At 37.2% G+C, this 18389-nt stretch overlaps 1 protein-coding gene across 3 annotated transcripts in view; it reads left to right on the forward strand.

Annotated features, from left to right (window-relative positions):
* RAB3C (RAB3C, member RAS oncogene family) overlaps positions 1-18389 on the forward strand; it is a 307888-nt gene that overhangs the window by 255839 nt on the left and 33660 nt on the right. For all 3 annotated transcript variants that reach the window (XM_045061019.1, XM_011282948.4, XM_006927740.5), the window contains exon 4: positions 1814-1938. In XM_045061019.1, coding sequence (XP_044916954.1) covers positions 1814-1938 — 125 coding nt within the window. The remainder of the gene's footprint in view (positions 1-1813; positions 1939-18389) is intronic.

Below are 18389 nucleotides of genomic sequence, written 5' to 3' on the forward strand. Positions count from 1 at the left end.
CTTGGTTCAGGGGAATGCTCTGAAATAAAACAGTATCTGCCTTGTAGCTCTAATCATTATTCTCATAAGGGAGAAATAGTGATCACATCTCACTGGAAGACGACCTGCTAGAGTTTACTATTTGCTTTTACTCTCTTTACAAGTTGAGAACAGACTGTCACATTTCCTATTTAATAATCCTGCAAGACTTGACAGTTGCTAAGCAGAAACATTTCTAAGCTTTTCTTTTTGACATTTTACTTTCTTTTAAATTTCTTTTAAACTTTCATCGTTTGTTTTTCAGTGTTTTAGTATCTCTTTCCTGACCACCCACTGAGTGCTAGGTCTTTTCCACATATCTTAGATTGTTGTTCTCAAATAAAAACATGACCAGCAGACAGGGAGGAGTAAAGAACGTGGCTTCCTTTCATCTTTTTCTCTAAAATGACAACAAGCACACGAGAATTTCACTTCTCAAAATAAGTAGCATGGTTACATGTTTAAGAGCATAGGCTTGAAAGCTATACTAACCTGGTTTTGATTTCCTCATCTGACACTTGACTAGCTGGCTGTTCTTGGGATAATCTCAGTGGTAAAATCGGGAGGATAATAATATCCCTCTGATTCTGAGAATTAAATTCATGTCACCTATCTGACCTATTTAGGACTATACCTGCAAATATGAACTATCACAATTCTATCTCAATTTCAAAATCAGAAGTTGGCTGTGTTCATCATGATCCATACTAGAAACTTATTCAGAATTCTGGATATCCTGCTTATAACTTAAACTACCAGCCCATTATATTGTAATTTTTATAAAATTAACCTGGAATTTTTCTCTGTAAAATGTAAAGCATGGGTATATTAGTTGTTAGGATCCACTTTTAAAAATTAACATTATCGGGGCACCTGATTGACTCAGTAGACTGAGCATCTGACTTCAGCTCAGGTCACCATCTCACAGCTCCTGAGTTTGAGCCCTGTGTCTGTCTCTGTGCTGACCACTCAGAGCCTGGAGCCTGCTTCGGGTTCTGTGTCCCCATCTCTCTCTGCCCCTCCCACACTCACACTCTGTCTCTCTCTCTCTCTTAAAAATAAATAAACATTAAAAAAATTTTTAAGAGTTAGAAATTAACATTATCTCCATATTTCCTAGGCCCTAATTGTCCTAGCTCTTTACATTGTTGTAATAAGGGAAAATGACTTTTTTCGTGTGATGGACTGACCAACCATCTTGGGTTTCCTGGAACTGAGGAGTTTCTAGGAACATGAGATTTTTAGTGCAAAAACTGAGAACATGGTGAGCAAACCAGGATGATTGGCTGCTCAGAGTATAAAGATATTACATAAGGTAGAGGTAGAAGGGAGAAATAGTAGTAATGCTAATATCACCAAATAAAACAGAATTATTATTTTAAGTTTATGTATTTTGAGAGAGAGAAAGCATACATGAGCAGGGGAGGGGCAGAGAGAGAAAATCCCAAGCAGGCTCCATACTGTGAGTGCAGAGCCTGACATGGGGCTCAAACCCACAAACCGCAAGATCAAGACCTGAGCCGAAATCAAGAGTCAGACACTTAAGTGACTAAGACACCCAGGCACCCCCAAAACAGAATTCTTAATACAACACCATTGTTCCCTGGATTTTTGATTCAGTCAGTCTCTAAGTATCTGAAGGGTGAAATTGCACTGAACTAATTTATTCTAAATGTCAGGCATTCGGGCTTCATATTTTGCTATTATCCTCATCTGTAGGACATATTCCTTCTCTTTCATTTTATGTTGTTCTCTCCTCTGATCATTTTTTTTTTGCCTGTTCTTTTTCTTTCAGGTCAACTCAAATTAAAACATACTCTTGGGATAATGCCCAGGTTATCCTGGTTGGGAACAAATGTGACATGGAAGATGAGCGGGTCATCTCAACGGAGAGAGGCCAACATTTAGGAGAACAGCTTGGTAAGTGATAAATTCACACACACACACACACACACACACACACACACACACACAAACCAGAGGTTGGTAATTATTTGCAACACTGCACAGAGTAACCGCTAATTGCTAGGGTGGGTGTAATGAAAAGACTGTCAACTTTGAATGGAAACCAACATATCCTTGGTAAGTAAGAAGTGGATCTCCTCCCACTTTCTCTGGCACTGTTAGAATCCAAGCATAATAACAAAATCAAAATAGCCAGAATGTTGATCTAGTACAAGGTATTCAAATTCTTTTTCATGAGAAACACAGTTTAAGCCTTGCCTGCTATTTTTTTGTTGCTATTTTTTCCTCCATATGCAACATTTTGTGTTGAGTGAGCACTTTATTATAATGTGTGATTATTGTCAGGTTTCTACTTGAGTTCAGAAGCACAAATAGGTCATATTATTGATAGTGGTTCTGGGGACATGGCTGACAACTTGTTGCTGTTAAAAATGTCTTTGAGATTCCATCTCCTCATCTCTCAAGAATGAGTATCATGACCCAGGCCTACTTTACCAAGTTTTTGTAGATAAAACCAAGGTAAAAAATAGATACTAGCTTTAGAAGTCGCAAAGCCATTTTAAACACAAAACAGTGTGTCTTAAGAGAAAAATACTTGAGTGAGTAGGGTAGAGTTTTGGTGCACAGCAGGGACTCGTGACTGATTTTTCAGCTCAAGGCATTTTATACTGAGCACCTGTTATATGCCCTGCCCTATGCCAAATAGCACAGGGAATACAAAAATGTATGATTCACAGTCCCTGGGCTCAAGTTGCTTTCAGTCAAGTGGGAAAACTGGAGATAGGCATAGAAAAGCAGAAACAGCAAGACAATAAAAACAGGATAATTAACTAGGAGGTATACACCAAAGGGAAAGCAACAGGGGGAAGGAGGCAGATCAGGAGAGGGGTGCCAGGGGCTATGGGAGCAAAGTGGGACAGCAGGCAGGTAAAACTCAAAGCAGACAGGACACCTGTAGAGAAAGTGTGTGGAATTGAGCAGAACAGCTACAAAGAAATTATTGATGAAAGGACATAGAGATCATATGGGTTCAATGCCAAGATAAGGCCTGAATGGACCCTAAAGGAGGACAGAATATGAAAACCACAAAGGGGAGAGGAAACGTTATGAATAAAGGGCACAATGGAGCAAAGACATTTAGAGGAGAATGAGTAAAAAAGTTAGAACCTAGCATAATATTATGGAAGTGGAGAGTGGATTTGGGAAACAATTCAAGCCCTAGAGCAAAAGAGCTGGAATTTTTTTTTATTATTCCTCTCCCTCTTCCTTCCCCTTCCCCTCTCCCTCTTCCTCCTTACACAACAGAAAACCTGGAGGTATTCTTAGTAGACTCTGGCTCTCCAGCCTTTTTGGCCAGTACCTACAGTAAAAAACATGTTTAATCTAGCAACCCAGTGCATATGTATGTACAGAGAAAGAATGAAACAGAAGTTTCGCAAAGTATATTTACCCTCAGTAGATGAGATTCATTCTGATATTTTTCTATCCTCTTCTTTTTCTCCTTTTATCTTTTAATAGTGGTCTCAACCCACTCTTGATTTTAGGACCTAGTGATGGGCCTCAACCTACAATTTGAAAAGCACTGCTATGAAGGGGTGCTTTGGGAGTATTCAGCTGATACTGGGTGGCACAGATTAGAAAAGCAGAGAGCCTCTCATTGGGTCACTTTATCATGTGGTAATCTCATAAAAGAACTATGAGCAATCCAGTCTGAGAGCTTGAATATTTCTTCATGAGATCAGTGCTCTCATCAGTGGCCCTAACGGCCATTACCCAATGGCCACAAGAATCCTTCTATCAATGTTTGTGGAGCTGCCCAGGAGAAAGTCACATAGCTGACGTCTTGTCTCTCTGTGGTTGCTCTTGAGCATTTATCATTTCATTCAGAGGGGCTCTCCCATTCTATCACTTTTTTTTTTTTTCCTTAAGTCTGAAAACTTGGCACTCTCTCTTTAATCCCCTCAGCACTTCAAGAAGTTAGGGGTGGAGAATAGGAGGTCTCCAAGAGAGAAGGGAAACCTAGGAGAGGCTTAGCAGGGTGGTTTCTTGAAACCCTCTCTTCTCACCCTTTATTTTCTTCACTTGTCAGGCATATGCCACATTGAGGGCAGGGGAACTGCTCCACAGATAGAAAGTGCCTCTATATATTAATCTGAAAATTGTTTGGTTCAAACAAAAATATATTGAAGCCAAGTACTGTTTAATGTTAGGAGTACAAAAGAGCCTGGTAACTGCATAAATTCTTTACTACTCTAATAAAGTAGTAATTTTACTGGGTAATTTACTTGGGTGTTCCAAAGTAAATTACTTGGGTGTAATTTACTTGGGTGTTCCAAAGAGCAGGTTATGGAAGGAAGCATTAGAATGATGGGAATGCAGGGTGCCTGGGTGGCTCAGCCCTTGAAGCATCTGATTCTGGATTCCGGCTTAGGTCATAGTCTTACAGTTTCTGAGATCAAGCCCCACATAGGGCTCTGCACTGACAGTGTGGAGTCTTCTTGGGTTTCTCTCTCTCCCTATCTCTCTGCCTCTTCCCCACTCGTGTGCATTTTCTCCCTCTCTCTCTCAAACTAAATAAACATAAAAACAAAAAAATAATGATGGGTGTGCATCAAGAGGGTGACCTTTATTAGAACGCCTATGACTGGCATCAACATAACCCCTTTCATATAATACAGAGATGTAGGAAAGTTCCTGAAATTGTGAGGCAGAAATGTTTTACACTCCTGTGCAAATGGTTTCTAATTGACTTTTTTTTTTTTGCTATTTAATATAACCCATCAGTTGTTATAGCAACCAACACTTGTACATTCTTAGAGAGTCATTTACCTCCTTTAATGTGGCTTGTTCTGATGACTGCACACACTTCGACAAATGATCATGAGAGATCATTTGTATGGAAATAAAACCACTCTCACAATCTAAATTATTTTAAAGGTTTTTGCTTTATTTTTAAAAAGTACTAGTAAATCTCCAGAATACTCTCACATAGACACAGAGATCGGGCACTTCTTTTTACTTGTCATTTCCACATTTGGGTGGATGGTTGGAAATAACTGTTCCATCAGTCTGGTTACAATTAATTCTTCATTGTGGACGGTTAAACCCACGTAACATTTGCTAACCCTGATGAGGGTACTTGAAGGAACTCAGTTGTAGCTAAGGTATTTAAAATCTGTGTATGGCTGCTGCTCTTGTTAATGCAGTTTAGTTCACCAGACCTCTACTAAGTGTTTACAGTGTGTCAGCTGTTAGGAATACCATACCCTACCTTCCAGGAGTAAACATAGGAGTACCTGAGATAAAGTATACAGACAGCATTTTTCTGGCTTTCTCTTTCCTGACTGTTCCACTTGGCCCTGTTGGGTATGCCCTCGTTGTAGAACTTGGCCTTCTTTGCTTCCATCCCATGTTGCCCTCCATTCTCCCTCCCTCCCGAGTCATACTTTCTGTTTTCTTGGAAGACCCCTCCTCTTTCTGCTACTTGCACTTTGGCTTTCCTTCTTGGGCTCACCATTCTTCATTATCTCCATGTTCCCTTAGATGTTCCTATCCACTTCCATGGTTAGACATACAGACCATGAAAACCAAATCTTTTTTTTTTTTTAATTTTAATTCCAGTAGAGTTAACACACAGGGTTTTATTAGGTTTAGGTATACAATGTAGTGATTTAACACTTCCATACCTTACCCAGGTTCATCACAAGTACATTCCTTAACCCCATCATCTGTATCATTGTTCCCTGCCTGCCTTCTAGTAACCATAAGTTTGTTCTCTATAGTAAGAATGGGTTTCTTGGTTTGTCTTTTTTCTCTTCACTTTTTTGTTTCATTTCTTAAATTCCACCTATGAGTGAAATCACGTGGTATTTCTTGTTCTCTGACTTACTTCACTTAGCATAATACACTCTAGCTCCATCCATGTCATTGCCAATGGCAAGATTTCATTCTTTTTCATGGCTGAATAACATTCCTGTGTGTGTGTGTGTGTGTGTGTGTGTGTGTGTGTGTGTGTGTGTGTCCCATCTTCTTTATCCATTCATCAATTGATAGACATTTGGGATGCTTAAAAAAATTGGCTATTGTAAATGCTGCTATAAACATAAGAGGGAATACAGCCTTTGATTTAGTGTTTTTGTATTTTTTAAGTAAATACCAGTAGTGCAATTACTAGAAAAAAGTTGCATTTCTAACTTTTGAGGAATCACCATACTTCTTCCACAGTGGCTACATCAGCTTGCATTCCCACCAACAGTGACAATGAAATCTGGTTCTAGCCCCGACCGCTCCCTTGAGCTGTAGATTCCTCTATCTACCCCCATAGCTGTGCTTCTTATTTAGGGTGGTCCTTTAATCATCTGCAGCTAAATTGTCTGAGCTTCTTTTTCAGGTGCACATTGTCAACCCTCTCAAGCCTGTTGCATTAGAGTTTCTAAAGTGAAAGCCCAGAATCTAAATTTTTAAGAAGCACCCTCTGAATTTCACACAACAGAATCACATTTTAGAATGAGGGCTTAGATAGTGGCAAGTTTTCGGAGAGAGTAGAGAATTGCTCCTAGAGCTTTACAATATCTTATAGCTGATTCTATTCTTCTAATGCATGTTTTTAACATTTACTACAGATGCATGTAACTATAACAATATATAGGAATGTTTTAGATTTGTATTTAGTTTAAATGACATTTATAACATGTCAATAATCTAAATAAATGTACAATATAACTTAAAATTTGAAGGTAAAACTTAAGTTCAAAAAAATAGAAATAAATTTTTTCTAAAATGGAAGTCACTTAACTAGAACTAAGAACAAATAAATTTATAGAGGGGAAGGGATTTGTATTGCTTTGAAATTATAGACGAAAGAATATTTGAACTATTTTTATAAGCTCTGGCAGGGCAGAAAGTACAGAAATTCTGAAGTTTGCCAAAAATGTAGTCAAAGAAACAAAGACTGAAGATAAATTAAAATTGAGAGAAGTGATTATATTTTATAAATAATTTGTAAGGATCCAGTTTTGAAATGTTTCTAATTTGGATTAATATTTATTCCTAAAGCAAATAGTAGATACTTATTCCCTATTACTCTGCATTCACATAGTTGTCATGATATTATGTGCATGCATTCCTAAATTCCAGACCCTTCCTCTGTATATTTTCCCTTATCTAGTACAGAGACCCCATGAGGATTTCTGACAACTATAAAATAGGTTAACACTTGGCCACTTTTCCAATCTGAAATAATTTTCCTACCATTTTACCAGTGTAATGACTTACTTTGTTTTGGTTATTCATCTGACAAATATTTATTAAACACTGACAGTGACATCAGGGAGTCATAAAATATGTATCTTTTCTGTTAGGAAGCTGAACATGTGTTCTGTATATCAGAAATATAATTAATATCTTGAATACATAAATTAAACAGCTGGAAAACATCAAAACAAGTGCAGTTTGAAGGGTGGAGGAGGGACATGGAATTGTATGAGTCGATAGTTGCTTCTGTTTTAGGAATATGAAGACCAACAAAACTCATTCTGTCTATACTATGAAGCACACTGATTCCATAAAGACTAGCTTAACTGATCCCTTCAAGGGAATAATCTGTTGAGGCAGAAAGAGGTAAATTAAAGACAAAGAGAAAAGGATGCTCTTTCACATCATAAAGACTATACTAAAGGAACTGTTTCTTGTTGTAGTACAGACAGGATATATAATTACATCTTAAAAGGTCTAGATAAATCAAGGCAGCCAGATTCACTATGTCTGAAAGTGTTTGGACTCTCTGTGGATATTTCTATGCTATCAAGGTTAAAAATTTGGGCGCATTGACCATACTACCTCACATGCCTTGATATTACTGGTGGAGACAAGTTAACTGAGATGAATGGAACATCATTGTAACTCAGCCAGGAAAGTCTGCCTTTTTGGGTTTTAGTGATTATTCTTCAGATTCCTGCTGAACCTGGGGTCCCTAACTTGAGAATTCTTATTCCAGGTTTATGTAATCTGCTCTGCTCCTATGAATATTTTAGCACAAACCACCCTTGTCTTTGGCTGCCAACCCAGAGAAGAGAAAGCAAGGCAATGATTATAATGTGAAATTATGTTATCCTGGGAAACCATGAACTTTTGGATCCATGTGGTCTGACCCTAAGCAGCCAGATTCTCTTCATATGTTTTTCATTGGACATAATTATAATAATAGCATTATACCTTCCCTGACCTCTAAACTCACTCCTGAGTCATTGTATCCTTAGTACAACTTTGAGGTACAGAATACGTCTTAACTGAATTCATTTTTCTGTTTTACAGTCCAGGTGGAAATTAGTTCCTATATAACTAGTAAGTTGATTTAAACTCTGTTCTTGGATGCCACAGTCTTCCAGTGATCTACAGACTTCTAATGGAAGATGCCAGAAAATGACTACATCATTAATTAAGGATAAATTCTCTTAAATGCAATCTTATCCAAATACATAACTTCTCTTTTCAACAAATGCCAGTCTTTTGGAGTCTCCTCCAAAATTATTTTATTAGTTAATTAAAACTAGAAAACTCTTTAACCATTCTGTGCTTTCTTTTTCTTAGTACCTTTAGAATTTCTTAGTACCTTTAGAACACCAATTTAGAGCATCTGTAATCAAGACCACTTAAGGAAGTTCTCTTCCAAATAATGAAAAATCAAAGAATTGTAGAGTGTACTATTATCTTGATGGTTTTATGCCCTGAGCCATATCAGACTGCTCTGAGATGGGAATAACAGATGAATTAACTCAGAAGTCACAGGTGGGCCTCAGAACACTGATAGGATCTCTTTCTTTCTCAGCCATTCAAGTCACATAAAAGCAAAGCAGGGAGAGGGAAATAAATCTAGAAGCAAGATTGGATCCAGAGTAAGGATTCTGAAAAAAAAATCCCAGTACTCGAGCCATATTCAGGCCAATTAGTTGGAATCTCTAAAATGGGACCCAAAGTATTTTTAAATTATTTTTGTTGAAGTATAATTGACATATAACATCATATTAGTTTCAGGAGTAAAAAAAAATACATATATATATTGCAAAATGATCACAATAATTTGAGGTAACCTCTGTTACCATACTTAGAAATTTTTTTTCTTGTGATGAGAACTTGTAAGATCTACTCTCAAAACAAGTTTTAAATAAAAAATCAGTATCATTAACTAAAGTCGCCATGCTATACATTATATTTCTGTGAGTGATTTATTGTATTACTGGAGATTTTTATATTTTGTCCCCCTTCACCCATTTTGTCCACCCCTGACTCTGAGCCTTTAGTAGCCATCAATCTGTTCTCTGTATCTTTGTGATTCATTTTTTTTTAAATTGAAGTATAGTTGACATGTAATATTACCTTAATTTCAGGTGTGCAACATAGTGATTCCATAATTACATACACTACAAAATACTCACCATGGTAAGTGTAGTTATTATCTGTCATCCTATAAAGTTACTACAATAATACTGACTTAATTCCCTATGACTTTTTATTCCATCATTTATTTATTTTAAAACTGGAAGTTTGTACTTTTTAAGTCCCTTTCATGTATTTCACCTCTCCCCATCCTCCCAGCTCTTACAGCCATCAATTCTCTATATTTATTTGTCTGTTTCTGTTTTGTTGTTGCTTGTTTTATTTTTTATGCTCCACATATAAGTGAAATCATATATATGTGATTTCACTGACTTATGTCCCTTAGCATAATATCCCCTAGGTCCAGCCAAACTGTGATAAATGGCAAGATTTCATTTTTTATGGCTGAGTAATATTTCATTGTATATATACTTTATTCATTTGTCAGTGGACACAGTTGCTTTCATATCTTAACTATTATAAATAATGCTTCAATAAACATGGGGTGCATATATCTTTTTAAATTAGTATTTTTGTTTTCTTTGGATAAATACCCAGAGGTGGAATTAGGTATCGCACACTACTTCTGTTTTTATTTTTTTGAGAAACCTTATTACTGTTTCCATAGGGGCCCTACCAGTTTACATTCCCAACAACAGTAACCTAAGGTTGCCTTCTCTTCTTGTCCTAGCCAACACTTGTTATTTCTTGTCTTTCTGATACTAGCTATTCTGATAGCTGTGAGGTAATACCTCAGTGTGGTTTTGATTTGCATTTCCCTGGGGATTAGTGATGCACATCTTTTCATGTGTCCGTTGGCCTTCCATATGTCTTCTTTGAAAAAAGGCCTCTAGATGTGTGTTAAATTAGATGAGTACCCCTCAGACTGATCCTTCGTGTTTAGCCAATGAGCCTCTTTCATGTGAAGTTTGGGTGTGTCTCAATTGGCTATCTCTGCATTAGGCCCTGGGATGTAGGTCTGTGTGCAAGCCCTTTAAGAGCTTTTTCTCACTTTACTACAATGTTGTAGGTATCATGGATGCAAGCCCCATTCATTTTCAAAGCCAGATATTCTGGAGGGCTTGTCTCTCAGGCACAGGTCATAAAATTTTGATACCGTATGTGGGGTTTAAATCGTGTGCCCCTCAATGAGAAGCTTTGGGTTTTGAGTTCCTTCCTCATGGTAGATTGCTAAGCCAGGAATTAAATTTAGGGCAAGATTGTACCCCAGCTTCTCCTACCCACTTTGATGGGGCCATTTTCCTGTTCACCCAGTGGGTAGGAGTCGCTCAGCTACTTTTTAGATTTTTGTTCCAGAGGATTGTTCCATATGTAGCTGTAGATTCATTGTATCTGTGGGAGGTGGGTTCAGTATTCACCTGTGTTACCATTTTGACCCAGAACCTAACTATACTTTATTTAAGTCTCAGGTTATTCTAACACATGGTCATGATTGAGACCAGTGATGTACAGGGAAAACCAACAAACCAAACACACACACACACACACACACACACACACACACACACACACACACGGCAGATTACTCCAGAGCTAGCAGAAGGAAGTTGTGCCAAGTGATGCTTTTCATGGTTGGCAACCATGCTTCTCTGCCTCAGGAACCCAGTCCACAAAGTTGGCTTCCTACTGACCACCTCATGTGCCACCGTAGTCTGGCCTCCTCTGGCCCATAGTTATAATATTTTTAAGAAGGTTTTGTTGTTCAAAAGAGGAGTGTGAAGTTATAGAACAGTGCATAATTAGTGGGTCCATTGAGAATTTAGCAAAATCTGCTTGGGATTGCAGTTAAACTAAATGTGCTGTGGATTCTCATCCTAAACTGTAGTAGGGTCACATTAAGAATTTATTTCTTTGGGGAGGGGGGATAGGAGATAAATGCTTTGTTGGGTAAGTGGGAATTCATTACAGCATTTTATTCACTCATTCAGTATTACTGAACACCACCTACTGGTCAAGCACTGAGACCAAACCGACAGTATGACCAAACTCCAGCCTCCCAAGCAGATTCTAGTCTAGTGAGGGACACATAAACAAAGACTTTTAAAAGACAATATACATTGCCATAATATAGATGTTGACTCAGTGTTAGAAGAGCTTGTAAGGTAGATATTCCCTCTCTGAAGACTCTGGGAATGGTGGAATTGAGGAGATGATGTTTGAACCAAGCCTTAAAGTATAAATAGGATTGAGTAGGTCGACAAACAGATGATTGTCCTTCTAGGCAGAAGAAGCAGATCTGGAGAGATCTAAAGCTTGGAAAGCTAGCACATTATGAAGAGCCTTGTTTGTAGGGCTGAATAAGTGAGTTTTGTCGTATAAATTCTGAATAACTGTGCTATGTTTTAAACAATGTGGTGACAAGATCACATTTCACTTTAGACCAGTTACTCTGGCAGTGTTCCTAAAATTAAGATGTTTAAGATCAGCTGGGGTACAGAAAGAAAATGTTAACACTTACATTTATTTGTATATCAGTATTCACATATTTTTTAGTTGTTGCCCATCTTTTGTAATGTATTAGTCCAATAACACATCATAATTTAAAATATTTATTAGTACCAAATCTTTATTTTGGTTTTTGTTTTTTATTGAAATATATTTAACATATAACATTGTGTAAATATAAGGTGTAAAACATGTTAATTGCATATGTTTATATTACATTGTATTGTAATAGGAATGCCATTATGATGATAATTAACACCTCTATCACCTTACATAATTAGTCTTTTTAATAGTTGGAATCATTAGGGGCACCTGGGTGGCTTAGTTGGTTAAACGTTGGACTTTGGCTCAGGTGATGATCTCACAGTTCATGGTTTGAGCCCCATGTCAGGCTCTGTGCTGACAGCTCAGAGCCTGGATCCTGCTTCAGATTCTGTGTCTCCTTCTCTCTCTGTTCCTCCCCAACCTGGACTCTGTCTCTCAAAATAAATAAACATTAAACAAAATTTTAAAAAATACTTGGAATAATTACGTTCTAATCTCTTATCAAGTTTGAGGGTTACAGTACACTATGGTTACCTATATTTACTGTGCTGTGCATTAGATTTCTGGGGCTTATTTACTAACCATTGCAAGTTTGTACCCTTCAACATCTTTCCTGTTACCCAATCCCCATCCCCCAGTAACTACCATCTTAATATGTTTTCACAAGTTTGGCTTTTTAGATTTCCACGTATAACTGATATCATGCAGCACTTAAATTCATCTGACTTACCTCACCTAGCATAATATGTACAGTGACCATCCATGTTGTTGCAAATGGCAGGATATCCTTCTTTCTCATGGCTGAATAATATCCATTGTGTGTGTATATACCACAACTTCCTTATCCATTCATCCATTGATGGACACTTTGTTTCTGTATCTCGCAGTTGTGAATGCTACAATAAACATGGAGTGCATATATTTCTTAAAATTCTGTTTTCATTTCCATTGGGCATATACCCAGAAGTAGAATTGCTGGATCATATGATACATCTATTATTTTTGAGGAAACTTCATGTTTTTCATAGTGGTAGGAGTCATTTACATTCTCACTAACACTGTGTGAGGGCTCCCTTTTTTTCCACATCTGTGCTAGCCCTTGTTATCTCATCTTCTTGATTATAATCTATATAACAGGTGTTGAGCATCTTTTCATAATACTGTTTGGCCATTTGAATGACTTCTTTGGATAAATGTCCATTTAATTTTCTGCCCATTTATTAATCAGATTTTTTATTGTGAGTTATTTGAGTTATGTATTTTAGATGTTCCTTCCTTATCTGACAGATGGTTTGCAAAATAATTCTTTCTATAGGTTGTCTTCTCATTTTGTAAATGGTTTCTTTTGTTATGCAAAAGCTTTTAAGTTCAATGTAGTACCATTTGTCGAATCTTGATTTTGTTGGTTGTACTTTGGGTGTCATATCCCCAAAAAAATCATTGCCTAGCCTAAGTTCCAGGCATTTCTTCCCCATGTTTCTTCAAGGAGTTTTTTAGTAGCAGGTATAATGTTTAAACTTTTAATCCTTTTTGAGTTAATTTTTATGAGTAGTCTAAAGATAGGGGTCCAAATCTGTTGAAGAGATTATTCCTTCTCAACCGAGTGTTCTTGGCTACCTCATTGAATATTCATTGACCATGTAAGCAGGGTTTTATTCCAGGATCTCTATTCTGTAGTGCTAGTGTATGTGTCTACTTTTGTGTCAGTGCAATACTGTTTTTTATTACTATAGCTTTGTAGTATAGTTTGAAATCTGGACCTGTGGTAACTCCAAGCTTTGTTCTTTTTCCTGAGGATTGCGATAGCTATTCAGGGTCTTTTGTAGTTTCAGACAAATTTTAGATTTTTTTCTGTGAAAAAATGTCTTTGTTATTTTGATGGGAATTGCACTGAATCTATAGATAGCTTTGGATGCAATGGCCATTTTAAGAATATAAATTCTTTCAATCTATGAACATAGGATGTCTTTCCATTTGTTTGTACCTGCTTTGATTTCTTTTAGCACCTTCTTGTAGTTTTCATTCTACAGATCTTTCACTTTCTTGGTAAAGTTTCTTCTTCAGCATTTTGTTTCTGACACTATTGTGAATAGGATGATTTTATGTATTTCTTTTTCAGATGCTTCCTCATTAGTGTATAAAAAGGCAGTTGATACTGCATGTTGATTTTGTAACCTCCAACTTTACTGAAATTACTGTTTTCCAATAGTTTTTTGGGTGAGTCTCTGACACATTTTGAAAAACAGAATCCTATCATCTGCAAATGACATCAGTTTTATTTCCTTCCTTCCTGATGTGGATGCCTTATAAATTTGTCTTGGCTAATTGCTCTAGGTAGAACTTCGAGAACTACAGTAAATAAGAATGCTGAGAGTGGGCATTGTTGTCTTGTTTCTGCTCTTAGGGGAAAATTTTTCAATTTTCCTCCACTGAGTAAAATGTTAGCTGCAGATTTGTCATATATGGCCTTTATTATGTTGAGTTATGTTCCTTATATACCAGATTTGCAAAGTTTTGTTTTTTTAATGAAAGAATGTTATATTGTGTCTGATGTTTTTTATGCATCTTTTGAGATGGTCACATGACTTTTCTTTCCTCTTATGATTGTTATGTATTACATTTGTTAGTTTGCATATGTTGAACCATCTTGCTTCCCAAGGATAAATCCCACTTGGCCATGATTTATAATATTTTTAATATGTTCTTTGATTCAGTTTGCTATTATTTTAATATTTATATTCATCAGGTATATCAATTACTTATTCAATATCCTTACTAACATTATTGGTCTAGATTTTTTATTCCTGATTTAGTCTAAGTTTTGTGTTTCTAGAAATTGATCACTTTCTTCTGGGTTGTGTAATTTGTTGTCATATAGTTGTTCTTTATAATAGTCTCTTGAAATCTTTTGTATTTCTAGTATCAGTTGTAATATCTCATTTTTTATTTCTCACAGTTTGGCTCTTCTTTTTTTCTTAGTCTAGCTAATGGATTGTGATTTGTTTATCTTTTCAAAGAATCCTAGCTGGACTTACACAAATTCTTTACCTCGAATGAGTATCTGTCCTGTTTGGCACTCTCCATTTCCATCCCTTCCCCCCATTGTGGCAAGTGGGTATAGAACAAATTCACCAATTGCTGTGGATTCTCAGCCCCCTTCAAGGTCCCATCCTAATACTTTCTGTTGCATGGGTGGGTAGAAATCTCCCAGGTGTCCTGATGTAATGTGCAGAGGTACTTTTATTGATGAATGTCTAATTTGTAGTAAATAAAAAGGGAGAGAAAAAAATGATTCAGAATGCTGATGTCATGATGCTGACACTACTCCATCTGAACATCTTTTTTCTGAACTGGAAGAAATATATTATTGAAAATGCTTAGAGACCACTGGTTAGAAGATGAATTGTTGAAGGAAGACAGGAAGCACATCCATGGGTATACCCTGGCCCCATAAGTCAAAATCTCTGGAGTACAAACATGAATGTTGTAGCTCCTCAAGGTGATTCTAATATACAGCAGAGAACCTCTGATTTAGACCCTACCTATATGTCACCTGACTGTATTGATTGAGAAGGACAGGCCTAAATTGAGCAGTGGAAGTGAGGATAAAAATGAAAACAGAGCTTTTTAAATGTATAGGCAATAGAAAAAATAAGACTTGGTGGATGTTTGGATTTCGGAAGTTGAGGGTATAGAAGGGTAAAAAATGATCTCAGGCGGCTGGCTTGAATAACTCTCATGCAGAGAAAACCTGAGAGTAAAATCAACATATTCATATGCAGAAGGGAAGCAACCTAGAAAGAGGCAGAGAGAATGGAGAGTCAGGTGAATGGAGATATCATAGGATATCCAGTCAGGTGGAGAATCATAGGGTGAATGGGTCAGGATCTACTGTGTAAGCACAAAGAATTAGTCTTTCACTAGAATCCTGAAATTCATACTTACTTACTTTATTTATTTATTACTTTTTAACTTTTTTTTTTTTTTGGAGAGGGAGAAGCAGAGCACAAGTGGAGGAGGGGCGCAGAAAGAGAGAAAAAATCTACAGCCGGTTCCAGGCTCTGAGCTGTCAGCACAGAGCCTGACACAGGGCTCGAACACAGGAACCACAAGATCATGACCTGAGCTGAAGTCAGACGCTTAACTGACTGATACACCCAGGCGCCCCTGAAATCCATACTTTCAAAGATGACAGGAAATTACTGCTCAAATGCTATTTGCATTTGCTACTTGCCACCCTTTACTATGAAATTAAATGGGGAGGGGGGTTAAAAGTTGTTTCCATTAAATGCATTTTTGTATAACATAAGAATCTGATGTGAAAAAAAAAAAAAAAAGCATAGCCTAAGAACTGGCCAGTGTAGCTATGTCTGCATTGTTCATTATAGCTAATTTCAATTCCTGGGCTTCATCCTGACCTAAGAGTATCTACTTAGTTTGCTAAGGACTACTTAATTAGCTGGGGCACCAAAGCCAGAAAAGCATGAGCAGTTCTGGCAGTCGACACCCCCACCTTGGCCATTTAAACTTAAAGCTTTCTTCTTGGGTTCAGACCTGCTATGTTCCCTCCAGCCATCCCACTTTAATAAGTAATGATGCTTTTTTCCTTCAATTTTTTAATCTTTAACCTTTGTCTCTATGAAAATAAGAATGTAATAAAGCCAGGCCGAGGGAGACAAACTTTAATAAGGAGAGACATGCCCTGAAGTCTGTTTTTCAAAACTCAGAACACCTGTTTAAAAATGTATTGATTCTTCTCTTCAGCTTTTCAAGATTTATTTAAATCTTAAGTGTAGTGTTTATGAAATAGTGGGCATTGCCAACTTTTAGGTGCAGTAGGGAGCCCCAACAATGCTATTTAAAGGCTCTAAGTACCTGTCTTCACACAGCTCTCTGCAGAGAAGCAGGGCCACCCAAACGTTATTTCCACTAGCTCACATTCTTTTTAGCTAAATGTTCCCACGAGGTAGAAAATAAGCCAACAGGGTACATTTTAATAAGTTTGGGTTGATTTAGTTATGATCCTACTTTTGGGGTGGTTCAGAAGGGACCCTTACTTCCCCTGGTCCTTGTCTCATTTGAGCTCCCCAATTCCAAGTAACTTTTGACCTGCCATTATTTCATAACCTATGGATATCCACTCTCTTGGCTGGTGGCTCAAATGCACTACCCAGCAAGTGTCCATATCTTATAAATGAAGTTGCCATGTATCCCAGTTTGCGTGGGATAGACTCAACTTATGCTCATTTCCCAGTGTATTAATAACACCCTCTTCAGTCTCAAAAATGACTCGGTTTGGATGATGAATTTGATGGTCATCCAATCCATGAAATGCCACCCAGGAAGCACCTTTGAGTAAAACACTCGTGTTTCTCATAGATCTCCAGGTTGTGCATGCTTTTTCTCTTCTGGACCTCCTCTCTACTTTACCTTCTCAAATCCCCCAGTTAATGAATCCTTAAGAGTTGGCAAATCCATGTTTTACTCATTGCTGTCTTAGTCAACCCCATTAACCTAGGCGATCTTTCTTCGACTCCTTACTCGCCCAGATCTCCGCCGTTTATTTGATCTTTAAGATAACCCAATTCCCCTAAGTCCAGCTCCTTCAAGGGCTGCCAAAATGCTAAATATGTTCTTGATTAACAGTCTCCAAACTCCCATCGCTTTCTACCATTTGCAGATCAAAAGTTCTCCTCTGGCTAGTCTCGAATTTGCATGTTTCCTGCCCCATCTAACAAAATTTTCCATTTCTCATTTGTCTTACCTGAATTTGGCTCAGAATCAGACCCCTGCTTCTTTTCTTAGAATCTTTCAAGCTGTGCTCTTTTCCCATTCACATGAACTTACAAACCCATTTTGTGAAATATTTAAAAACAAGCACAGTTCCATATAACAGATCTGTGCAAACTACTGGCTTTGCTTTTTATTTGGTTTTTGAAAACAAAAATTGCTATTACACATGTTATTTAACAATAAAATTAAACTTAGGTAAAAGAAATACAAAGTGCAGCATCTGGATAGAATTTAATCTAAGTTTTGAGAGTTAAAAGAGCTCAAATTAAGGAGGATTGTTCATGCTGAATTGTGAAATACATGCTTAGTGGAAGCAGTTGGCAGAAGGTCAGGTCTGTTCATCAGCTTTGCACACTTGCCAATGTTATTTCCTTTCTCTCAGGGCAAAATTATCAGAGCTGGGAATAATAGGAGAACAAATCACTTTAACCAAATTCACAAGGGACTGATTTCTAATTAAAAATGTCTTTTATTATTTGTACTGAGAAATGTAAATGTCATGTAGTTGATAATATTCCTGTCAGATAATCATTGCATCCTTTTTCCAGTAGTAAAAATACCCTTAGGAAAGGCATTCAATTTCATAAGGCTTCTCAGTGGCCCTAGATCAAAGAAAAGGGAATCTAGTAATGTTCACTCATTTATTCCTTATTCTAATGATTGCTTATTACGAGCCAGGCCTATGACACTAAGAGAATACCAGTGAGTGAGGAAAATTCTTCCTTAAC

This window comes from Felis catus, chromosome A1 (assembly GCF_018350175.1).
Source record: "Felis catus isolate Fca126 chromosome A1, F.catus_Fca126_mat1.0, whole genome shotgun sequence".
NCBI classification, from domain to species: Eukaryota; Metazoa; Chordata; class Mammalia; order Carnivora; family Felidae; genus Felis; species Felis catus.